Source organism: Neopsephotus bourkii, unplaced genomic scaffold (assembly GCF_033783945.1).
Source record: "Neopsephotus bourkii isolate Nb327-2 ecotype Australia unplaced genomic scaffold, CSIRO-AGI_Nbou_v1 NB_1526, whole genome shotgun sequence".
NCBI classification, from domain to species: Eukaryota; Metazoa; Chordata; class Aves; order Psittaciformes; family Psittacidae; genus Neopsephotus; species Neopsephotus bourkii.
Genome location: NW_026902002.1, coordinates 2,370,635 through 2,394,091, shown reverse-complemented (window position 1 = coordinate 2,394,091; position 23,457 = coordinate 2,370,635). Strand labels below are relative to the sequence as shown.

Sequence of the window (23,457 nt, the reverse complement as noted above, 5' to 3'; positions counted from 1 at the left end):
GTCTGCAGAGGGCCGCTAGTTGAAAAATATCACAAATTGGTTATTCCTGACATCTAAAAGTGGACAAAACACTACACACACTGAAGCCAAAACACATTTTCTACACTAAACAACTCTGAATGGTGCTTTTAGCACAGAAACCTACACTTTCAAGTGCAGCTGCATTAGTTATAGTGAGTTTGTTAGTGTTAGCGTTTGCCCACATTTCATTGACTATCAAATCATACAAACCTTCCCCTGCCCCCCACTCCTCTGTTCTATAGGGGGATCTTACACTAGACTGTTAAAGAATCTGGGTGCCCTCCAAATGACAGGATGTAATGATGAAGCCTGAAAAACTTGCTATATAGCAGAAGGTGTCTTAGCTTCTGGAGTAAGTAGCTGTTTACAACAACGAGGTGCTTCCTGTGAGACTTGTGTAGGAAGAGTGAGCTTGCAACATGCTGAAGAAGTGGATGAAGGCACTAGTGAATTAGGGTATGGTGCAGAAGGAGTATGTAGTAAGAGAACAAAACCAAGAAGCAAATTAAGGCAAGTGTATAAACGGTTCAGTAAGAGGGTCTGCCTGGAAAATCAAGATGGAAATTAGGTATGGAATGTGCTGGCTCAACATGACTCAAATGCAAAGCAGAGACAGACTGATTTGGAAAGAGGAGGTATAACTAGGAGGAAAATATGTTCCCCCCCAAGTAGTCCAGTCTTTTCAAACTGAAGTGAAGGAACTTCGCCTTTGCAGAGACTAATAAGGTTTTACTTGCCAAGAGATTATGGGTAATAACTGCAAAGTTGTGCATTTCAGCAGCTGGCACTGTTTGCTAATGCACTTTATAGGAGAGCTACACAGCTGTGGCTTAAAGAGACAAAACGGGTACCATAAAGACCCTTGCTCTCCCCTTGCTCTCCCTCTTTTATTTTTGGGCAAGCTCATGCTTGACAAAATAAAGATTAATAGCAGCAAAAGAACTGATACTGGAAAATGCTCAGGGCTGAAACTTTAAGGAAGACAAAGAAATGGAAAAAAAAAAGTAATTAAAAGCAAAAAATCCAGCTGGCAAGGGGAGCAGCAGAACTAACACAAGATAAAAGAAAAAAATCCAGCAAAGAGAGGAGTAGGATTATTCCACCTTTACGAACTAGTATTCTTCTAGCTTTGCAAACTAGAAGCAAAAAAATCCACAAACAACTATCATCTCCACAATAAAATAAAGCAGACTTCCATTTGTTTATGAATATGGGACACAGAATTAGCTACATCTGAAACTACATTTCAATAGCAAATGTGAAATTAAACCACAGTGAAATAACACACGGGTACACAAAACCGTAGCAAACATTTTACAGGGAAAATGTAAAGTGCAAAATCAAGAAGTATTCCACGTCAAGAGATAATCTTGTGTTAGCCTGCTTTCTACAGAATATATCTGGCTTTGTGGGCTGGGAAGATATTGATCTAAATGGCAACCAACCAGATAATTTTAATATTTAGGCTTGTGATAGGCAAATATAGCAGATGAAGTCAAAGTAGGACAGAAACCTCAGAGAAGATAAAACAACATTCTGGTCTGTAACGGGAGCAAAGAAACCAAGAGAACAGTTGGGAGAGCAAGTGAAGCAATGCTGAAGATTTGTACAGTGCAGAGAACAGAACACGTTTAAATTCTCAATGGACATGATTAACTCGATACAGTGCAAAGGTAGAGCAAAGGTGGAATTGCTTCAAAAAGAGAGCATACCCTGGAGTAAAATACTATACCAAGAAATTTATGCTCATTAGAAAAAGATATTTGGGTAAATCAGGAAGAAAAGGATGGCAGAATGCCAGCGTAATGGGAAGAAAAAGATGGGGGGGTGTGGGGGGATGCAAACAAGTCCCAGAGCTGATTGCAACCCTGGAAATGAAGAATAAAATAAATAAATAAATGTGTAGACAACTGTGTGGGAGCACCACATGAGGACTGTGAAGGTACTGCCACCCTAGCCTATGCCAGGTCCCAGCTGGTGCCTGGCTGCCCTGGTGCTAGGAATTTGCTGCTTACCCTACCTGTCTCCTCCCTCCTGAGCTGGTGTCTTCCCATGTGCTGAAACAGCGCACAAAGGGCTACTGACATCAGAAACACAGGCACAGGCTGGGGAAAAGCATGGTGAGCAGGAAGGGAATGTGGCTGTTACCATACTGTGTCCATAGGGACACAGGTGAGGGACTTACAGAAGCTTAGGGAAGAGATGGAAAAGTAGACTTGGGAACTGGAAGCTTTCACCATCAGTTTGATTTTTGGGCACTTGTGGGGTTCTCCATGTGTGTTTCAGGCTTAGGGCTGTTTTCATCAGCAACTCTAGTGTAAATTCAGCTCCTGGACCTTTCTGCCTCTTCTGTGATGGACACAATAGTTTTGGTGTCTAGAGCTTGAGCTGGGCTCTCTTCTTTCTCTATGGGGTGACTTGGGGCCATGTGGGAATTTTCATATGGAACACTACAGAGCTCTATTCTGTCTTTCTTCACTGAAACAGAATTATCAAACATCTACTGTGTATGATGCTGCAAATCACTTAAACTCTTCTCCAAAAAAGTAATTTTTCACTGCAAACCCTTTAAAAAAGTATTTTGTATACTTGTAGATGGAACATTTCATTGCCTTTTCAAAAGTTTGAATTATTACATTTCCTGATTTACTACAACACATTTTTCGGTACCAGTTATATTTTCCTTGTTTTTTTCACACTGTTCCGCTCTTTAAGCCCAATCTGAAGTTCTCACCCATTTGTTTTAAAGGTGGCACATATGGAAACCCCTCCCTGACTTACAAAGATTTATTTCTGCTTGCTCAGGTTGGAAGTCAGAGCTCTTCCTGAGTTATTGAGAGCCTTGGCTGCTGAGCAGGATCCCACGGTATGTTAGGTACCACAGCAGGAGCACAGGAGGAGGAAACCTTGCAGCTGTATGCAGGAACTTAGTGATAACTGTAGTCAAGGGCACAGACTGTTTGAGATGCATTTGTTTATAGACTTTCAGAAGCAAGCAAACTGTAATGTTGATCTTTTTTTAAAAGTATTTGCTCCCCCATATGGTGACAATGCTTTTCATGGCTGTAAAGGTGCATCTTTCTTGCACTTGGTATGCCTCCAGGACTAGCTCAGTTAGGCCTTTCCTTGCACCTCTGGTGTATAGGACTGTGCTGCAACTCCTCTGGCTCCAGGCTGCACCTGAGACACAAGGCCAGGAAGCAAGAGAGCAGGCAGCAGGGCAGCTGAGTGCTGCCTGTAACAGCATGGGTCCTGGGGCAGCATCAGAGTGAATGGCACTGCTCATGGAAGCTCAGTGTACAAGCTGGTTGCTCCCCACTAGGAGGGCAAATGTGTGGAGCCTTATTTGTCCATCTTCATACAAGCTGGGATGTGCTTTCTAGTCTTTTTACCATTGTCTAGTTACATGGATTAAGAGGAAGATGGATTAAGAGCAATTACATTAACGAGCAGGAAGGAAGCAAGAAGCTGGTGAGACATTGGGCAGAGGAAAGAATGATCAATCATTCTGTATTTGTATAGCATCTCAGGTTGTTGTTTTTTTTTGTAGCCTTTTCAGGTGGTACTAATTTTTCCTACTTTTAATCATCAAAAAAGTTAAGCATCTATGTGCTCCTTTTATAGCGTGTGCTGAAAGACAAGATGGGAGGAATGTTCCTGCAGGACTGCAATTGTGTAAGACAGAGAGAATGAACCGCCATGTAGAGGTTCCAGGTTCCTCCCACTGATGGCAGACAGGACATCTGTCCTGGACAGGGTTTAAGTTGAAGGTGGCAGATCCTAAGCTCTCTTAACACTTGTCCCAGAGTGTGGGGTGGAAGACACTAGAATGGAAAAATTTTGCCCCATTTTCAGCATTTCAAGCAGTATTTATTTTTCTATTTGTGAGAGCAATCAAGGTATTACTAAAAATAGGCAGTGAGTGCAAATCCACCTCCTGTTCCACACTTACCACACAGTCTTCTAATAACCACATAGGTAAGCAGGTACAAGTTTTTATAAGGAGCCCCTACATTTGTGTGTTACAACTTGAGCTTGTAACTTTGCAGCTGAACAAGACTATATCCACAAACCCTTGAACTACTTGGCTAGCTATTTCAGTAAGTTAGATATCTAAATGTTATCATAATTTGTACTGAGACCAGGTCACTAATGTATAACCAGAAGTTGCATTAAGGCTTCTGTGGAAACACAGCTGGCAGCCACTGGTTAAGTACAGGATAAAATCTTACAAAACCTAAAGTCTCAGCCAACTACCAAAATTCATAGCAGTGACTGACCTCTGAACAATACAGTGAAGGGCACAAAGAATGCAACTGAAGTTCACGTTGTGCATTGGTACAGTGTCATACGAAGAAATTGTGCTTTAAAGCCTTAGATGTGTACAGAAAAATGGCTTGTAGCAAACAGTGACCAGAAGGTGGCATTAGACACATTAAGTTTTTGATATTCAAAGCTTCACTTGCCATACACACAGTTACTCTCCTGAATACCTAAGAAAACCTTTGTCTTCGTTTTTCAATCCCTTGTTGTTATAATATCTAATAAAAAAATATTTTGTATACCCTCTGGGAAGGAATGGAGATGCTATGTATTATTACAAAATAAGGCTGGCTGCATATTCTGTAGTGATTGTATTAATTCTACATGAAACCCACTGCTAAGCACATATCAAGACTGTTATTATTTAGGGATCCTTTTCCCTGTTAACAAAGCAGTTCTATGCCATTCCTTTCCTCTCCATCAAATGGAAGCAGTCCCCAGACATCTGCCCTGTAAGTTTCTGGATGAGATGATGGAAAACCCCAAAGGAACTGATAAAATGGATGAAGGTAATACATCACTGCTCCATCGTTGCTTCTGTATTACTTTCCCCCTAGAAATCCACACAGCGACTCCTTCATGGCAATGCAGGCAAGTTGTATTACAGAGCTGGCTCAAGATTTTTATTCCTAGCAAGATTAATTTGTAATTGTTTTAAGTCTAATTAAAATTAAGTAATATTAAAGGTTTGCTAGCATACTTGATCATTCCAAATGAGATTATAAATTGAAATAGTGTTGGGGATCATGGATAATGCAGTGCTTAATGGATGTGGCATTTTTATCAGTTGTAAAAATTTGTTCTTTTTGCTTTAAATTATTGAACACTGCAACTTTACAAAGTGCAGAATGTGAAACTAACCATCTGCTTCAGGAAGTATGACTAGGAGCTAATGTAAGGCAAACAATAAAAGCTGATCACAGATTTCCTATTTGCCACTGCAACAGCAGAAGAGCATACTCTTCCCAGTTGATAGGCATGATCCTCTTGTTGAAAACTACTATCCTTCTCCAATGTGCTATCTCAGCAGTTCACAGGAGTGCTCCTCACTCTGCCTCCTCAAAATTAACTGGATTAGTAAAATCCATTTTTTAAACTGTCAAAGGCAGCTGGGTTTGCCAGCTAGGGGCAAGGGAACACTTGCACAAGTCTCTGAGCTGGCAGGTCAGAAAAGGTGAAAACATCTGGTAAGCGAATACTGAAAAGGCTCTAGAAGTGGCAACTCCACTGTCTTCAGTGATCAGAGCAATGAACACTGCAAAATCCTTTTGGAAAGGCCTGACAGTTTGAGATGTGCAGGACTGTGTTGCAAGGACATGCTCTGCTGAACAAATGAAAAAGGGTAATTCGGACTCCAAATACCAACCATGTTGATTAAATAAAGAACGACACTATTTACAGCTGGAGACTAGGAACTAAGAGTCCTGAGCCCTACTCTCATAAGGCTGCTGTGGCTATAAGCCACACTTATAACTTCAGTTATAAGTGCACTTATAAGTGAACTTTCTCAGTAAAACAGCATTAATAATATATTTGCACCCCAAACCATGAAACCTTTGGATGGTGTGCACTGCAAATGCAAGTATCATCATTACAGCACTGTGTTATTATTAAAGCAACAAGTTGGGCCAATGTTCCCTGGTGAAGGTTATTCACTATCAAAACATGAGTTCCTCTGCTGGCTCTACACACTTATTAATCAAACACATTTTATGAAGCATACTGGTTTCAGAGTAGACAGGTTGAGCACTGTTCAGGAAAGTTTTAAAGCAGACAAATCAGAGGTGACTGCAAGAAGTGTGATGGAATTGGGCAGCTGACTGAACTAACTCTCCAAATGTTTGCAGTTTTTGTACAAAAAGGGCTAGCAAAGTATCTGTGAGCAAAGAAAGTTCCCGTGCTGAGAGAAATCTATCAAGCCTAAGTGCAGAATGTAGGGATAGGGAAGTTCCACAGTCTATTTGTTAAGATCCCCTAGCTCTTAATTTGCCACTTAAATAATTTACTACAAAGTAATGTAAAGCTCATATGTGAACGGTACCTGTCCTGGACTTAGTGTAACAACATGGGCTGTTGTGTTCCTAAACTTGGGAAAGCGTTTCAGATCAGGATTGGTAACGCTGACTTTGCTGAATACACTGGATTCCTCATAAGGGATCCTGGTGGGATAAAGGAAGCTGGTGTCACCAGGTGGGAAGAGGTGCCATCTCTTCCTAAAAATAGACAGAAGATAAAAATGTATTCAGTGCATGTCAGTTACAGCAAAGAACTAAAGGCAGTAGCAAGGTTTTCAATAAAACATAAATCTGCCTCACTGCGTGAATCTCCTACGCAGTGAGAACACAGGCAGTACTTACAGGCTGTCTTCTAAACGTGTTTTTAAAACATTCCACTCTTTAATTTTTTAACTGAAAAGATTTACAGCTTCTCACCAATTATTTTTAAAAGGAAGATAAAATAAAATGTAAAAAGAAAAAAAAAAAAGCTCTCCCATCTGGTTCTTCCTTCCTCCCTTTTACAGAGCCACACACAGCATTTACAGATGCTCAGAGCATTAAAAATTGCTCTATAAACCAGAGTAAATGGTTTTGTTAGAGACAACGTACTTTTGCTCACTGAATTAATAGTTGCTGCACCCATGAGGGTGGGAACTATAAAGGGGTATCAACATGATCTTCTGTCTCCTATTCTTCACTTGCAGTACTTACTTGGCTGTCAGTCACAAAACCTTTATTCTTAGTAAAACTCACCCTGATGCCCCTATGCCAAAGATGGCGTAAATAAAAAAAGACATCCATACACATAAGCATTCTGAAACACCTGTATTTTTTTGTGTTATCAGTAACACAGTATGAAAACGTGACTTGTGTGGGCCACTGGGTGTTAGAACTTACTAGCACGACTAAATGCTCAGATGGAGCAGGACACAGCCATTCTGCTCCTGAGAGCACTTGTGTTCCAGGTTGCTCTCTGTATACCCAAAGAAGTGGGTCAACACGCTGCAGTGCAGGACCAAGCAGACCTAAGACATGGACTTTGTTCTCAGGAGCTCATGTCTCTAATTCACTTACATGGACCAGATCAAAGACAGAAAAAAAAAATATGCCAGAACTGGTGGTGCCAGTTTTATGGGTACTATAAATGAAATATCTTAGCAGGTACATATGTTATTTAGAAATAGAAGTTTTATATGGCAGTATGTTAGGTGATGGAAATAACCAGAAAGGAATACACAGAGAGAATTTATTACATTTAAGAGGTGCCAAACAATCAGTACAACAGTGACCCATGCACTAAGCAATGGAAAAGTAAAGGCAGCACTTTACAGTGCAGTTGGACAATTTGTTCAGCATTCCTATTTGTTTTAGACTCTAGCAATTTCATTTCTTCCCCCCCTCCCCCCCCCTTTCCTTGGTACTCACTTTGTGCTTTTTGCCTACTGCTTCTGGTTATCAGTTGTAAGTCAGAGATCTGAAAAGGGGAGAAAAGCAACCAAATGGCACAAAAACAGAAGCAGGGGAGGCAGAACTGCAGAGATGGAAGTGCCATAGGACACTAACGTTTCTGTGTAATTACCAAAGCTACTGCTGGGTGCAAGCACAAAAAAAGTTATCCTGAAACTGAAGCCCTACTGCAACTTTGTTTTGCCACTCAGGCTAGACCCTCTGACACGGCAGAGAGTAACCAGGTTAGGAGGCTCATGGGTTAATCCTGCAGGCTCTTGACAAAGCAGTATCATGAAGCAAAAAATTAAGAAGCCCGAGGGATGCAAGGAGGAAATTCAAGATAGGAACAAAGGGCTAAGGAGTCATCCCTGGCTTTCCTGCAAAGGCAAATCTATTTAAGTTTAGCATAAACTTATATTCTGTTACAGAGCCTGTCTTGTTTGTGAGTCTCAAAAGGGAATCTTTCTGCTCTGAGGAAGCACAGGATTTGCAAGCTTGTGGAAGTTTGCAATCTATTTATAGGCTTTGCTGTGAAGAGGAAAACAACTTTGTCTTTTCAGGCCATGCAAAGGCTTTAGGCTGCTTCTTTCCCTGATAGGAACAAGAATTTTGCTCTACCAGAGGGGGAGGAAATGTCTTGAGAAGGCAGGCAAAATTACTATGTGTTGCTGCTTGAGTTCAACATCTGAAGGTAGAGATCAAAGCGTCAGGGCAGGTACCAAGTCTGCTAAATTACTGTACTTACTTAGTACACCCAGTATTTAGGTGGATCCTTAGATGATATTTAGCCATGTAAGTCTCATGTTTTTCAATGAGATTTCTGGCTCGTAAATACACTTCAATGTCTGGACTTTAGTGCATAATGCTTACTGATGTGATCTGAAGTCTACAGACTGGCTGCAGCAAAACACAGTGCTGACTGTGGATTCCAGAGTGTCTCTGCTGCACATTTATCCAAGGATGTCAAGGCTGTTTATAAGCAAGAATGAAAATCTGCCTAAAAGAGAGGAACTAAAGAGTTTAGAGCTAAATGGAGTTACCCCTCTTACAGATAAGAATAAAATTCACTTGCCTCAGGCCTTAAAGCCTGTCAACCAGCAGTGCTGCCCAGCACAGAACCCAGCATCTGTGACTTGCAATCCTGCACCATTAATCATAAGACCACCATGATTTTACTGTTCTATAAAATGTCTGAGTACCTAATTACATTAAAATCGACTTTCTCCAGTCTATACTACCAAACCTAAAAAATACATGCAAATTGTTTTGTAACTGTAGCAATAATAGATGAAAAAAACCCACCAAACAACCCTGAGGTCAATATGCAGGAAAAGGAGGGAAAAAAAAGAAAGAAAAGAATGGGAGAGGGGGGAAGTCAGAATGCAAACAGGGGGAAGATACAGCAACAAAGCCACAAAGCTCCAAAATCAGCTTGGAGCCTCAAACGTCCCTTTTAACTTTGCTCACAGCTGGCTGCTCCCATCCTGATGTTCCCCTTTTAAATTAATTCTAGCAGGCTATTAGAGGCTCTTACAGAGATAATATCGTAAAAGTCTCAAGTAGTTTATTTCCATTTTGCTTCTGGGCTTTTTATTTTTAACTCTTTATCTCCTAATTCCAAGTTCCCAAATTCATAACTACTAGGAAGATTAAAATGTTTATTATTGGATCACACAGCATACAGATCGGAAAAGATCTTCCTCAAACTAAAGAAAGTATTACCTCTGCAACCCAAACTCCAACCTCCTCAAGTTTTTCCATTTTCTATAAAACAGTTCTGATGCCCTTCAGTCATTGAGAGCTCAGAAAACTAAAATAATCAGTACCTAGAATTAAAACTTGAGTCCAAAACTAACTTCAAAGAACAGTACAACTTTCTCCTGTATTTGATGTAGGCATACGGACTTGTTACCTTCCTTGTACTTGCAATACTAAGTTGCAACCGTAGGAGTCCAAATGGCAAGGGGTGTTTGCTCCTTCAGAACCAATCCACAGTGTGCTCTCTTTCCCACTTCTTCCAGGAAAACCAAAGTCAGACCACCTTATATCCTACAGCAATGAGAAGATTATTTATGTAAGCTGTTGAACCGATTCACATCTTACCTTCAGTTCTCCAAGTCTGTTGTTTTCTCTCTCCACTGCTTAGTTGCTCTTTATCCACAGCAGCTTTTGCTCCTTGGTGGAGCTCCTGCATGTATGGCCTGTACCCCTTCCTCCAAAATTCTCATCTCTAGTAGCATTTTTTTCTGCAGACATCCTTCTTTTTCTATGTGACGGCATAGCCTCCTAGATCCCTGTCTTCAGTTCTCATCCCAGTCTTTCATATCACTCAAGTTAACCCATTTGCTCTTCAGAAGGACTGACCAATTACTTTTGGTACCTATGGCTTCTTTTCAAACACTCTTTTATTTACTTTTTCCACTCTTAACCATCCACCCAAGCTGAGGACTGCTTTCAGAAAAATTCTCACATATGGCATTTAAAAAATGAATGAAAGGAAGGAAGGAAAGAACCCCTATTCCCTTTTCAAACCAATTTCATAACCCATACGGCATATTTGCTCTATCTTTTCACCTGTCTCAGCTTTCTTCATGTATTCTGGAAATGCAAGACTTTACCCCATCTGACCCAGTGATATGTTGCTTTTTAAGTTTCTTATTATTTCATGAACAAATTCTCCTCCTGCCTCCACAGTTGCAAAGGCAGTGCACTTAATGTGATTACATGGTAAGGAAGGGGAAAAGAGGTATGCATGCGTTACAAACATGATCCTGGAGCTTTCCAGTCCATTGATCCTCCCATAAGCAATCCCTTGGGGTTGGCAGCTGGAACAAGGCAGGGAGAGGTGCTTTTCAGATAGTTCAAGGGGTTTGCAGCATGGCTCTATATAGCTTGGATAGAGCCTTCCCATGTTTCTATAGCTCATCCTGCTATCTGCAGAGCCTGATCATTTGTTTATTGGAAAGCACTTGAAGTATAGTGGTGTCTTTTGGCTGGAGCTGCAGAATGAACCTTAGGAAACAGAGATTCAGTTCCTGGCTTCCTGATGGCCTCAGGCAAATCACTTTATCTCTCAGGTTTATTTTTCCCATCTCGAAAAAGAAAGTAACAGTATTTGTTCTGTTTCAATAAAAGCACATTGGGGTCATTCACATCACCTAACTTTAGGAGCCTAATTTAAGCTTGGCTCTTGCTCTTGTCAAAGCACTCTCATTCATGCCTTGGAAAAGCCTGCCTCTCTCTGCTATCTATAAAGAGAAAATAGGAGTTTAGCCTCCTAATTTAAGTATGTAAGCTAACTGCTTCCAGACAGATGGATGGCTACCATTTGATAAGATTTATGGATGAGGAAAACTACGGCTAGACGTTATTATAAGGATGACTTCACCATGACTCTGCATCAGGAAACCCTCAAAATGAGCAATAGCCTTCCCAAAAATGAGGTATTGCTAGAGATTTTGGATTTCAAAGTTATTGATTTTAAAGGCATAATATGAAAAAAACTTCAGAAGCATAATATAAACATTTGTCAGAGGCAGCAAAAAATCAAAAAGTCGCTCCTATAGATTTCAGCAGTCATAAAATTTAAAATCCAATACAACTATTTCAATGATAAAGTTAAGCATAACACTGTCTCTGCCCTTGAAACTCACACCTAAATAGGTTTGTATTTTGTTACAATTTAAGTGGAAAGAAAGCACACATAATCAATATTAGATTTGGAGGAACTTTTTGAAAATGCTGCGGCTGCAGTAAATAGTTGAAGTGATTGTGGGTAAAATAGTTTTTAACCAATGAACTGAAAAGGAACTGGTAGGATTACTGAAATCTTGTCACAGTGCACTCCCTTCTTACAATAAAAAGCCACAGTAAGAAGAAATGCACTAAAAGGTGTTCCAACCATAACAGATGGCACATTACTTGTGAATTATATTTATTTCATTTGCTGCTTATAATGAAGTTAATCTGTACCCGTATGTCACTTTAAAAGGTCTCATTTCTATTTAAACTTCACACATGTATCTTGCTTCTGATTTATATCTCAAAATCTGTAATGAAATATCAACTGAACAAAAAATGTAAGATGCTAGATACTGCTCACAGATTAGAATAATGGAATCATTACCTTAGCCCACACAACTGTAAATGATAAACAGTGCAATCTGAATTTCAAACAACTTCTAAATGGCCCTATTAATCACTATAAATAACAGTGCAGTTGGCCTTCTTTTCCCCTTCAAATCACCTTACGTAAATCTAAATAAAATATAAAAAGAAAAAAGGTGTTATCATCAAAATCAAACAAGAATGGAAGAGAATTTCTACCCATAATTCTTTTGTCTGATACAAATTGTGCAGCAGTGTTTCAAAAGCCGTTATCAGTCAGGAACTGATGGGTGCATTTCACTCCCATGCCTGTGAAACTGGCAGATGACATACACCATATTTGCTTGCATAACACCATTGATTTTTCCCTTCCCTGATTCTGCTTAAAAAAAAATAATCCATGGCATAACCATTACATGTGTCTATTCTAAAATTGGAATACAATCTGTTGCTTGTTATAGGTCAGGCGATGAGGTTGCGGTGTGACACCTGCACGGAAATGCAGTTCCTCGATCCTTAATTTTGTTCTTCAATGGGGCAAAGGGAAGAAGAATATAAGAAAATGGTTGTTTCCTTCAAGTGTGTTTTTATTGACCCAGTGAAACTATCCAGGTCTTCTGAGCTTGCTATTATCTCATTCCATAAAACACAGGAAAATGCTGTCTGTTGAGGCAGAGGGAAAACCACAGCAGGACCACAGCTAGAGGAAGTTACACAAAGATCTGGGGAAGCCTAAAACACCCCTGAAGCTCCCAATTTAGTTCAGACAACACAACCCATTATCAGTTGTGCAGCCGAAGTTCACTTCATCCTGGTTGTGTTTCAGTGTGCTTGGGAAGGGAGGGGAGAAAGAAAGGTAAGGTGGTCTCTGTGCCCAAATCTTACAGTCCAACCTACAGAACAAGGGAAAAGGAGACAGTCTGAAAAAAGACAAAGCGCTTAACAATACTAATTTTCCTGGTATCAAAGAATAAAATACATATAAGGAGCACGGGAAATGCTTTCTAAGGAAGTAATTAATTTGAGGGGGCTTATCAGTTCATACTGTCATCCCAGTGATAGTGTTTGCATGGAATTATGATTTGAAAGTGTAAAAATGAATAGTTGAAAGTATAGAAATGAATAGTAAGTATAAACAAATTTGAAAGTATAGAAATGAATAAGGCTTCATTTACTATTCTTTCTTTGTATCTTTGGAAAGACTATACCTTTTGTATTGCAATCCTTAATTCTGTCATCTTATAATTTGCAGGAAGTAGCGGGAATATAGATGAATCAATACATTGAAACAGCAGACAGACACGGAGAAAGTAAAAGGAAATACCCCAGGTTTCCTAATTTCCTTTTACTTACATTTGGAAATTACCATAGATTATGTACTTCCATGGACAGGTTACTTCATGTATTTTACTGCCCCCACAGGCAATCAAGACATAGTAATCCCACAGATGCAGAATCTCTCCTCCTTACAAACAGTTAATCTAACTATATTAAGGGAAAAAAATGAGCTACTTGAGAAAATGAGCCACAAGGCAAAACATGGAGCAAACACGTGTTGCAGCCTTGCTGCTACAAGTGAATCCATGCCACTAAATCCCCCCTCTCCTGAGCAGAGCTGTTAATTCAGGTACCTTTTCAGGTACAAGGTGGATTTGGGGCAGCTATCAGGGTGTCAAGTTTGCAACATGCCAGGCCTGTCGGCTGCCAGTCATCTTCACACCCTATTCCCATCTCACTCCTGCCTGCAGCAGAGGTGAAGGTAAGGTGTTCAGCTGCAGAGGTCACATACGTGACTGTGCTTCCAATGTCTGCCCAGTGACAAAATGATGCTGAGCTAAATGGGAAGACAATGCTGCCAATCTGGTAGTTGTTTTTGTCACTTGTGGTGGGGTTTTTAAGCATACAAGGGAGACCCAGATTCTTAGATGGCTGCCACTTGCTACTAGCTCTCCATTAGCCTGAGAGCCAATGGTTTTTATTTCATGTTTTTAAAATAAACCGCCAAAGGAGCAGAGAGGGGATAGCAGTAGAGATTTCAGAAACTACACTAGAGAACTTGCAATGATTAAATGAGGAAGAAATAATATTAATGTTTTACCTGGAAAAATTCTGGCTTGTCTTCAAATATCCTGGCAATGTATTTGTAGTCAGCATAAGCCCAGTATTTAGAGAATTCGTAACAACTGAATGGTCCAGAGAGACAAGAAGGCTGCCCACAACTCCAAGCCAAAAACTCTTCAAGTGTAGCCTTCACATAGCTACACCTGGTTTCAAACTGGGGAACTAGAGCAACAAATGAAAAGACAAATATTACACAAGCATGCTCAGAATCAGTAAAAATAATACATAGTTTCTCTCTCAGCTCTGGATAATGCAACATGAGATACTGAGTGGGAGTAGGTGGCTTGACTCTGGTCAGTAACATGGTTCTCATCACCTAACTCATAAGTCTGAGACTACTGTTTTTTTCATTAAGGTTTAAGTGAATGGCTGTTACCTTGAACTTGCTGTAAGATGCTGGGGAGGCACTCTTCATTAGGGACTGTAGTGATAGGACAAGGGGTAATGGGTTCAAACTTAAACAGGGGAAGTTTAGATTGGATATAAGGAAGAAATTCTTTCCTGTTAGGGTGGTGAGGCATTGGAATGGGTTGCCCAGGGATGTTGTGAATGCTGGCAGTGTTCAAGGCAAGGATGGACAGAGCCTTGGGTGGCATGGTTTAGTGCGAGATGTCCCTGACCATGGCAGGGGGGTTGGAACTTGATGATCTTAAGGTCCTTTCCAACCCTAACTATTCTATGATTCTACGATTCTACTGTTGTTCATGTGCAAGGCACCCTTCAGCACAGTAACTCAATAATATGCCCGAGTTCCCTAAACAACCGAGAACCTGTCCTTTTCTTCCTCTCCCTTCTTAAGCGTGAGCTGCAAATGTGCACACAAGTATTTGTGTATGGTTTACTTTGTCTCCATGAAGTTTTGTAGATAAGCATGTTCATTTTCCCCTTTCCCTAAAGCAGTAATGAAATCAGCACAGTTATGTGGAGGAAGCAAATTATGGAGTCACATGTGTGCCAATGATCTATCTAAAATGCTGTGAGTCCTTATTTTTCATTTGACACTAAAAAAAGCATATTGTGGTGTTCCTTGGCAGACATAAAAGTATCAACCAGCAGTGTTTTGTTCCTGTCATGCTTTCGTCAGGCTTACTGATAGAGCTTTCAGCTCATGGTCAGGTCACTTGGAAAGTCTGCAAGATAACGCATGTCACCCACATCACAGCATACTTTAATTGTGGATTATCACAGATCTTCATTTCCCACAGCTGCTAATTGTGTCAGCTTCAAAGAGACTTATCCAGTGATAAAAAATACTACTTTACTGTAGTACTGTAACCACTACTGAGGAAAAATTACTGCAGCCTGCATGAACTGACAATGACTGCAATTTAACCTTGTGCACCTTGCATAGAGCTGCTCAGAAATGGGATCCTTTCACTGTTGTGCAGCAGCAGCTCTTCATTCTTCATTTCTCTCTTTTTGTTATTGCAGCAATTGCCATAGTCATGCATTTGTTCTTATTCTCTCTGGGTAGAAAAACAGTTTTTACAGACCTCCGTCACTATCACTTTGCCCTTTTCCATTGTAGTAGCCTAGGTCGTAGTTTCCTTCACTTCACTATCAAATTCATTAACTAAAAATGTAAGATAAACCTTACTAATCAGCAACCTGTATCCTGGGTCTGTGTGTGGAAAGGGTTCCCTAAGAACTGAATACAAGACACATAAATCACCTGCCATAACCAAACCCCCCTATATCTGGTTCCCTGTCTGTATTGCAGTTCAATGCCCTCTCCTGATAGCCAGTAATTAATGCAACGCACATCATTTTTCTAAAAGCTGGTCTGCTGGAAAAATTAGGTAGAAGATACAATCACTATCTGTATTATTTTGCTGAGAACAAAGAATGCTTAGAACACTGCCTTTTATCCAAGATAACTCAGGAGCAACTGTTTTAAAGGCAAGAAATACGCTCTTTCTACCTCACAGGGTATTTCACTCTGAGCTTTAAAAAAATAAATAAATCCAACTATGAAAAGCAAGAGTATCTTCTAGGATGCAATCTTCTCAGGGCAGAATTCTTGGTTCAATTTATAATTTGTTCATTTCCATGGTGTGGGTGCTTATAGAAGAAGAAATAGCTATAAAAAACATATTTGGGCAATCTAGACAGATTGCTTAAATGGATTTGTAGACCATAACGGGGGTGAAAATGTTAGCAATGGGCAGCTGAAAGCAAGAACATTATTAACCAGTTTGCTAATACTTAATGACTGAAAGATTAAGGTGTTTCATAAATGATAAATTGTAGAATAATCTATGTACGTAAGTCTGAAGTTACCAGTGATGTCTGATGACATGGTATATGAAGACATGACAGTCCTCCTCTCTCCCACTTAATGCCACAGAATCAAACCAAAGAGAGGAAGGGAGAGAGGGAAGAAGTGCTCTTTGGAGGAAGCAGCTCCCCTTCTTAGTTAAGGTTTGGTCCTGAGAGATGCCAAATTCTGTTCTACTCAGAATGACTGTTTGCAATGCAATGTACTGAAGAAAGGATAACAGCCTTAGGAAGTACTCTAAAGCTCCAGTAAGAACGCAAGTGAAATGTCTCCTCCATTTTTTTAAGTTTGAAAGAAAACCAAATGTCTATTCACAACTGCTGGAAAATTAAAAATGTTTAAATGAGTAGTCCAAGAAAGGAATAGCCACTGAATACTATAACAAAGCACAGACACATTAACACACAAGAAAACCGGCCATCCACACCCAAGTCCAATGAACACCTCAAATTTCGGCTTTATGCAACTGTCAGTGTATGATATTTGTACTGTATTTTCAGCCTCCTATTCAGCTACTGAGTCTACAGCCATGTTTATAGTCCTTCTCTATATCAAACCTCAGGGGCTTGAATTCTTTTGCCATCCCCAGTGGTAAAACTTCTTGGGCAAATTTCCAAGTTGCACCCCTTTTGTATCCAGCTGCATTTCTGACAGCATCAGCTCTATCTAGCATCTCTAAATTTCCCCCAGAGATCTTGTGACTTATAACTGATCAACATCACACTTCTTGTTATCTCCAGCTTCCTCACAGTAAACTCACCATTTGTTTTACTACACGACCTGCAAGTGTGCGCTCGCAGCCCAGAAAGCCAACTGTGTACTGGGCTGCATCAGAAGTGTAACCAGCAGGTTGAAGGAGGTGATCCTGCCCCTCTATTCTTTTCTCCTGAGACCTCACTTGCATCACTGTGCACATTTCTGGTGTCCTCAACATAAGAAGAACATGGAGCTGTTGGAGCAAGTCCAGAGGAGGGCCATGAGGACCATCAGGGGGCTGTAGTATCTCCCATATAAAGACAGGCTAGGAAAGTTGGGGCTGTCCAGCCTGGAGAAGGGAAGGCTGCATGGAGACCTCATGGCAGCCTTCCAGTATCTGAAGGGGGCCTATAGGGATGCTGGAGAGGGACTCTTCATTAAAGACTGTAGTGATAGGACAAGGGCTAATGGGTTCAAACTTAAACAGGGAAGATTTAGGTTGGATATAGGGAAAAAAATATTTACTGTGAGGGTGGTGAGACACGGGAACAGGTTGCCGAAAGAAGCTGTGAAAGCTTCATCCCTGGTGATGTCCAAGGCCAGGTGGGACAGGGCTTGGAGCAACCTGGTCTAGTGGAAGGTGTCCCTGCCCATGGTTGGGACTAAATCATCTAAATTCTAAATCCTGCCCATGGCAGAGGGTTGGAACTAAATGATCTAAATTCTAAATCATTGTTTATAATGATTCATAAAGAATTGTTTAGGTTGGAAAAGAAATTTAAGATGGGCTATAATGCAGCCAGAAACTCTGCTTCTGTAGTTTTATTTCTGTAGCTTTATTCCTTCTGTACCTTTATTTCACTTCAGAAAAAGAAATCTTTCAGTGTGGTTGGAACTAGATGGGTAGGGATTTCCTGATTAATAGCACCTTCATTGTTTGTGTAACGAACACTGGTACTCTCTCTGGAGGTATCTTATCTCTGTCAACACTTAATCCTCTGTATTTTTTCCCCTCTTATGAACACATGTTGTTTAACTTGTGTATCAGACAGAAAACTACCAAACACAGAAACTTAGGTAGGTACATATCATTCACACAGATAATACTCCTACCTCCCACATTTTTCATGTTTCAAATATGCCTTCCGTGTGCCTCCAGAGCGTCTAAACTATCAAGAAAAGCAAATATAAAATCCAAGCAACTCCAACCAAGTTGCCCCATTTGCAACTTTTTTACATTAAAGAATCTTTGGGAATCCCCACCCATGCTGCAGATTTGACACTAAAGAAAGATAAGAAGTTGTCATAGTAAGAGGTCACAAATAATTTTGGATCTTACATATGAACCTTGTGGCTTAAATAATCTCAGAAACTCTCAAGCCAAAATACACCTACAACCAGAACAGTTTATTTCTTGTATCTGTTTCCAGCTCAGTGGCAGGACTGGTCCTGTCTAGTCTTAGGGCAATTAATCTACTGTAAACATGGGATAAATATTCCCATAAAGAATAAAATACAATTTTAGTTGTATTCTCCTGTTGCTTTCTCTAACCACATCACTGCCTCTGTTTCATCTGGGAAAGTTACCAACAACGTTAAGAAAGGGAGACCCTCGTTAAAAAACAATGTTGAGCATGCAAGAGTGAGATCAACCATCTTCCAAATGACAGTGGCACATAAAATGTATTACATTATTTCATACTCCGAGATGGCTTGGCTAATGGCTTGACTAATATATCCTTCCAATGCAAATTTTTTATAGCATCACTGGTTTCATTCAGTTATAAAATAAACCCTGAAGGCTTTACCCATCTTCTTGAAGACATTTCTAGCTCACATTAGCATATAATGGAGGTTCTTGGAGAAAAACTGATTACTGCCTACGGACTGATGTCTTTACAAAAAAAAGCAAAAATACAGATAGATGCAACTTCCAGACACAAGTTATTGTTCTGTGATGACTCTTATCTACTTGGTAACATCAATCCATCACTTAGCTACATAACACTCCAACAATCCCATCAGAAGCTTTCCCAGTTGACATTAGCATTTGACTCTCAAAGTGCCTACTAATGAATGGAGAGTAGGACCAAAACTGTCCTTTTACCTGGTAAGCTTTGTGTATTACAACCAAGATAACAGGTATCAAGGAAGATGTAACATATATGCAGTCTTCCCTATTGGCAAGGGGATGACTTTTACATGTAGTACAAGAATTGTCTGATACCTTGTTAAACTATAGAGATGTTGGTGTTAAGATGTGTATCAACATTAATTCTATACCTCAGTTAGCATGTAGAAAATGAATAAACAACATCTGTTTTCCCAGGAATGGCATAGGAATCATTAAACCATGATGGTAAAATGCTTTGAAATCCTAAATACCACATATTTTCCCTCTAATACTTCGTGTTTCATCACTTCTCTTGCAAAAATTGAACATGGAATATGGTCATGATGCTGTAAAGAAAGCAAATTTCACACAGTATTGTTAAGTAAGACAATGTGATGAAATTCTACCACTTCCATATGAACTGGTAATGCCTCTTGTGCAGGCCCTGAATTCCAAGAAAGAGGTAGTCCAACTAAATAAGATTAGAAGAGTACAGAACAAATAAATAGGTAGGAGTCTAAAAACATGAATTATTGAACATTTCTGAAGACTAGGCGGAAAAAAAAGACTGAAGAGAGACAAGATACTTTAGGAAAAAGGGAGAAAGTGCACAGCAAAACGTATTTTGGTATGTGATTGGGAGGGCAAAGGATGTACAGGGCACAAAAATAAACCAATTCATAACCTCTAAAGCGGCTAGCAGACTGACACCTTGAAGCATGTTTCCTGTACCTCCCCTTGCTATTATGAAACTCTGTCCATGGATAGGCTATGACTAATGTTGTGTGGCTGCAGGCAGACATTAGTTGCAGTATTTAAAATCAAGTGCAAACATTGTTTTTCTCTAATGGCACGTTCCTAGATACCTGAGTGAATCTGGAGGGTTAGAGGTGAAATTATTGTACTGGTGTCAAGTGATTTTCTTAATGCTTTATACTTCTACAGCATCTTTCATCACAGTACCTTAAAGTATTGAAAACCATCACGGCCTTACAAAATCTCTGGAGAAAAAGGTGAAAATTATCAGCATATGACAGATTAAAAAAAAAAACCAAGATAGGCTGGTTAATTGGCTAATTCTTTAATGTACTCAGAATGTACTTTGCAGATACGGAAACTTAGGTCACGTGAACAACTGAACCATGTTTTAGACCAGAATCAAATACACACACTACAAAACAAGGAAAGAACACTGAGATCACAGAATGGTCAGGATTGGAAATACTTGATTCTTGTATGTTAGTGTTACCCACCGCATATCTTACTAAAAATAAATACACAAGAAAGAGAAAAGAGTGTTCTACTGTTGGTCAAATCCCATATCCTAAAATCAAAGCCTGCAGCTGAAAAGCAATACATAAGAGAGCGAATAATGATAACGGAGAGTCAGAGACTTGCAGAAAGTGAGAAAGAGTTGTGACATGTAATGACTGTTCACTTGGGTCTCACCTAAACCTATGGTCTTCAGGCTTAGCCTAAACTGGATTGTCTTTCCATTCAACACAGCAGAAAGGTATTTTGCATTCCAGTGCAGGGCTGGCCAATCACCAACCATGTTACAGAAGACTGCAGGTTGCTGTAGAGACATCACAATTTCCTTGGTTTTCTCAGGAGTAAATGGCTTGACGTCTTCACCTATGTAAAGAAAAAAAAACAGCTTTAGAGTGATGATTTATGATACATGAAATGTTGCCTACCATTCAGGCTACCACATCCTACCACCATCCTACCACAGCACATGAAACATTAAGAACATGTTCTTCATGTTGTTTACTTACACTTGTAGATATTTTTAAAGTTAAATTTCTACTGCAAACACTGAAAGAACATTCTTACACTAAATTAAAGCGGTGTATTAGCACATAAAATGTAATAAAAAAATAAAAATAGGCATGTGTTTAGAATTTTCACTTGTAGTTTAGGTAATAAAGCACTGCAGCCAAACTGCTTAGGATTAGGCTAGCAATAAAAAATCCTTACAAATAATGTCCAAGAGTTTAGAGAACATAAATTTTATGAGTAACAGTCTTCCTGCATGGGATTCCTTCCAAGAAGTGTAACTCAGTGTCAGAGACAGAAAACCAGGTTCCTATGCATTGGATTTAAACCAAGGAACAGCAGCATAACCTAGAGAGCAGGTATGTAAAAAGTGTTTAAAAATTTCTTTTTGTCTACAGAATTTTAGAAAATGGCTATTGTGCCAATCCAAAACCTAAACTAACCCAAGATTGCCATTTACTTCTTTGCTGTTTACATGCCCCACGGAAACGGTCAAGCTGAAAAGGTGGCAACCTTGAAAAAACTCAGCACTTTCAGGACAACTTTTCTTTAGGGACATTTTGAGAAGGAAAACATTTTAAAAGAAAAAAAAACAGAACACCTCAACACATAACAGCTCCACAGAGCTGAAGCAGTGCACTACAACTTTGGATCATAAAAATATCCACTCATTATTTTAAGCTCTACTGAAGTTAACCAGGAATTGTATCCCTATAATACCTAAGATTTAACATACTGAACTGATACGTCTGGTTCCCCATGACTCCTAGCAGCTCATTTACGGTAAAAAAAACCCTAATTCAACCACTCTATTTAGGAGTCAAATCATGGTCTGGTATGCACAATGGGTTAAATCAGTACAAGAGAAAAAAATCCCATTTACTGCTGGGTGCTTTCCCTGTGTGTGAATGGTGGGACAGGTAATGGAGTCCCACAGAAGGCAGTCCCACAAAAGGCAGCCCTGCAGTGCCAGCTAGGGGAAACACAGAAGACTGACTCACTGGGAACAAGGGCACCAATGAGGGCTCTTCAGGATTGTTCCAAACATAGAGTTTAAAATAAATACATGCATGCTGAAGTGCAAATGGTAGGAATAAGAGGAGCCCTGTGAATGCTCCATGCCATATCTCTTTGGTGACTTTTGTGAGTCCCTCTTCTTTCAACAGGGCTTATACTACAGCATAGCTATACTTTCAGTTTTCTAAATTAAGCTGCTATCTTGACATGAATTTGGTGGGAGGTATCAGGGCTGAGGTCCCTTTTCTCACAGACTTCCAGGGAAACTGAATCCCTCTCTCCTTTCACTCATGAAACTCCATCCTGAAGCTTTAAGCACCTCTGCTATTTTAGATTCACGGAACATAAAATTTTTAAGTGGCTTCCCTTCTTTAAGGCAGATGACAGGAGGGAGTTTGTTTTCCACATTTCCACGTTTCTTTTCATGTGCAGAGCAACACTTGACAGGATGGTGTTGCTGTGACACAGAGATGTCTACGACTCTTGGCCTTCAGTCTCACGCCCCAGCAAGTTGCACAACCCGGACATAAGGAGGCCTCATGGGGACCATATGTCTTACCATACGGTCTTCTCTATCCCCAGAAGGAGGCTCTAGGGGTTTCTGAGCAATAGGTCAGTACACCTAGAGGGAGTAAGTCCAGGTAAGGCAGAAAGACCATCTGCAGACACAATGGCATGTGCTAGTGAAGATACCAGGAGCTGGCTGTAGGCATGGTAAGAGTTTAAAGCTCAGCATGTTTTTTCAGTGACACTGTTCAAAGACTAAGGCAAAACTCAGTCCAGATCTGAACACTCCTATGGGGTTTATAAAATTTCTTCTGTCTTTATGCAGTAAAATTATAATATCATACAGAGGCAGCTTTCATGATGACGGAGCTGGCTGGCCTTACATTCCTCTCGCATTTTTCAACTCAAAAATGAAATTTCTCTTGTTTAGGCCAAGTTCATCACCACATGGCTGTCTTTTTGACTACTCAATCATTTTTGTTTTAACGTCAGTACATTTAATTATTTTAGAATATAAAAATCCAAAGAAATGCAAGAAATTGGTGCCTTTTTTTTTTTTTTGTTGTAAGATTTTGTAAAGCTGAATTTCATTGCAAAAGCTTCAGGTTTATCCTGTAACTTCAGTCAACAGTTCAATCTGCTGAAAGCAGAACTTTTACCGAGAGACAAGAAGACTCACTGAAACCAAGCGTTGATTCTGTGTGGCTTTCTAATGTGATTTTCACATGCATATTGTGCTTTTAAAAGGTGTGGTTTCAACCACAGTGAATATACTGTAGGAAGCTCAGAGCTCAAGAGTTTGTATAAATTCATACAAATGCCAGACAAAAACCACAATTAGACAGAATCACTGAATGGTTGAGGCTGGAAGGGACCACTGGAGGTCATCTAGTGTAACCTCCCTGTTCAAGTAGGGTCACCTACAGCACATTACTCAAGACTGTGTCCAGATGGCTCCTGAATACCTCCAGGGAAGGAGACTCCACAGACTCCCTGGGCAACCTATTCCAGTGCTCAGTCACTCTCACAGTAAAGAAGTTCTTTCTCAT

The 23,457-nt window shown here is 40.0% G+C and overlaps 1 protein-coding gene across 4 annotated transcripts in view; it reads right to left on the bottom strand.

Annotated features, from left to right (window-relative positions):
• The window catches only part of HSPBAP1 (HSPB1 associated protein 1), a 40,191-nt gene that overhangs the window by 5,044 nt on the left and 11,690 nt on the right, over positions 1 to 23,457 (bottom strand). For 2 of the 4 annotated variants that reach the window (XM_061370100.1, XM_061370102.1), the window contains exons 2-5: positions 20,555 to 20,740; positions 13,996 to 14,180; positions 9,703 to 9,839; positions 6,386 to 6,557 (exon numbers count right to left, since the gene is read on the bottom strand). In XM_061370100.1, coding sequence (XP_061226084.1) covers positions 6,386 to 6,557; positions 9,703 to 9,839; positions 13,996 to 14,180; positions 20,555 to 20,740 — 680 coding nt within the window. The remainder of the gene's footprint in view (positions 1 to 6,385; positions 6,558 to 9,702; positions 9,840 to 13,995; positions 14,181 to 20,554; positions 20,741 to 23,457) is intronic. The other 2 variants (XM_061370101.1, XM_061370103.1) reach the window with 1 other exon arrangement.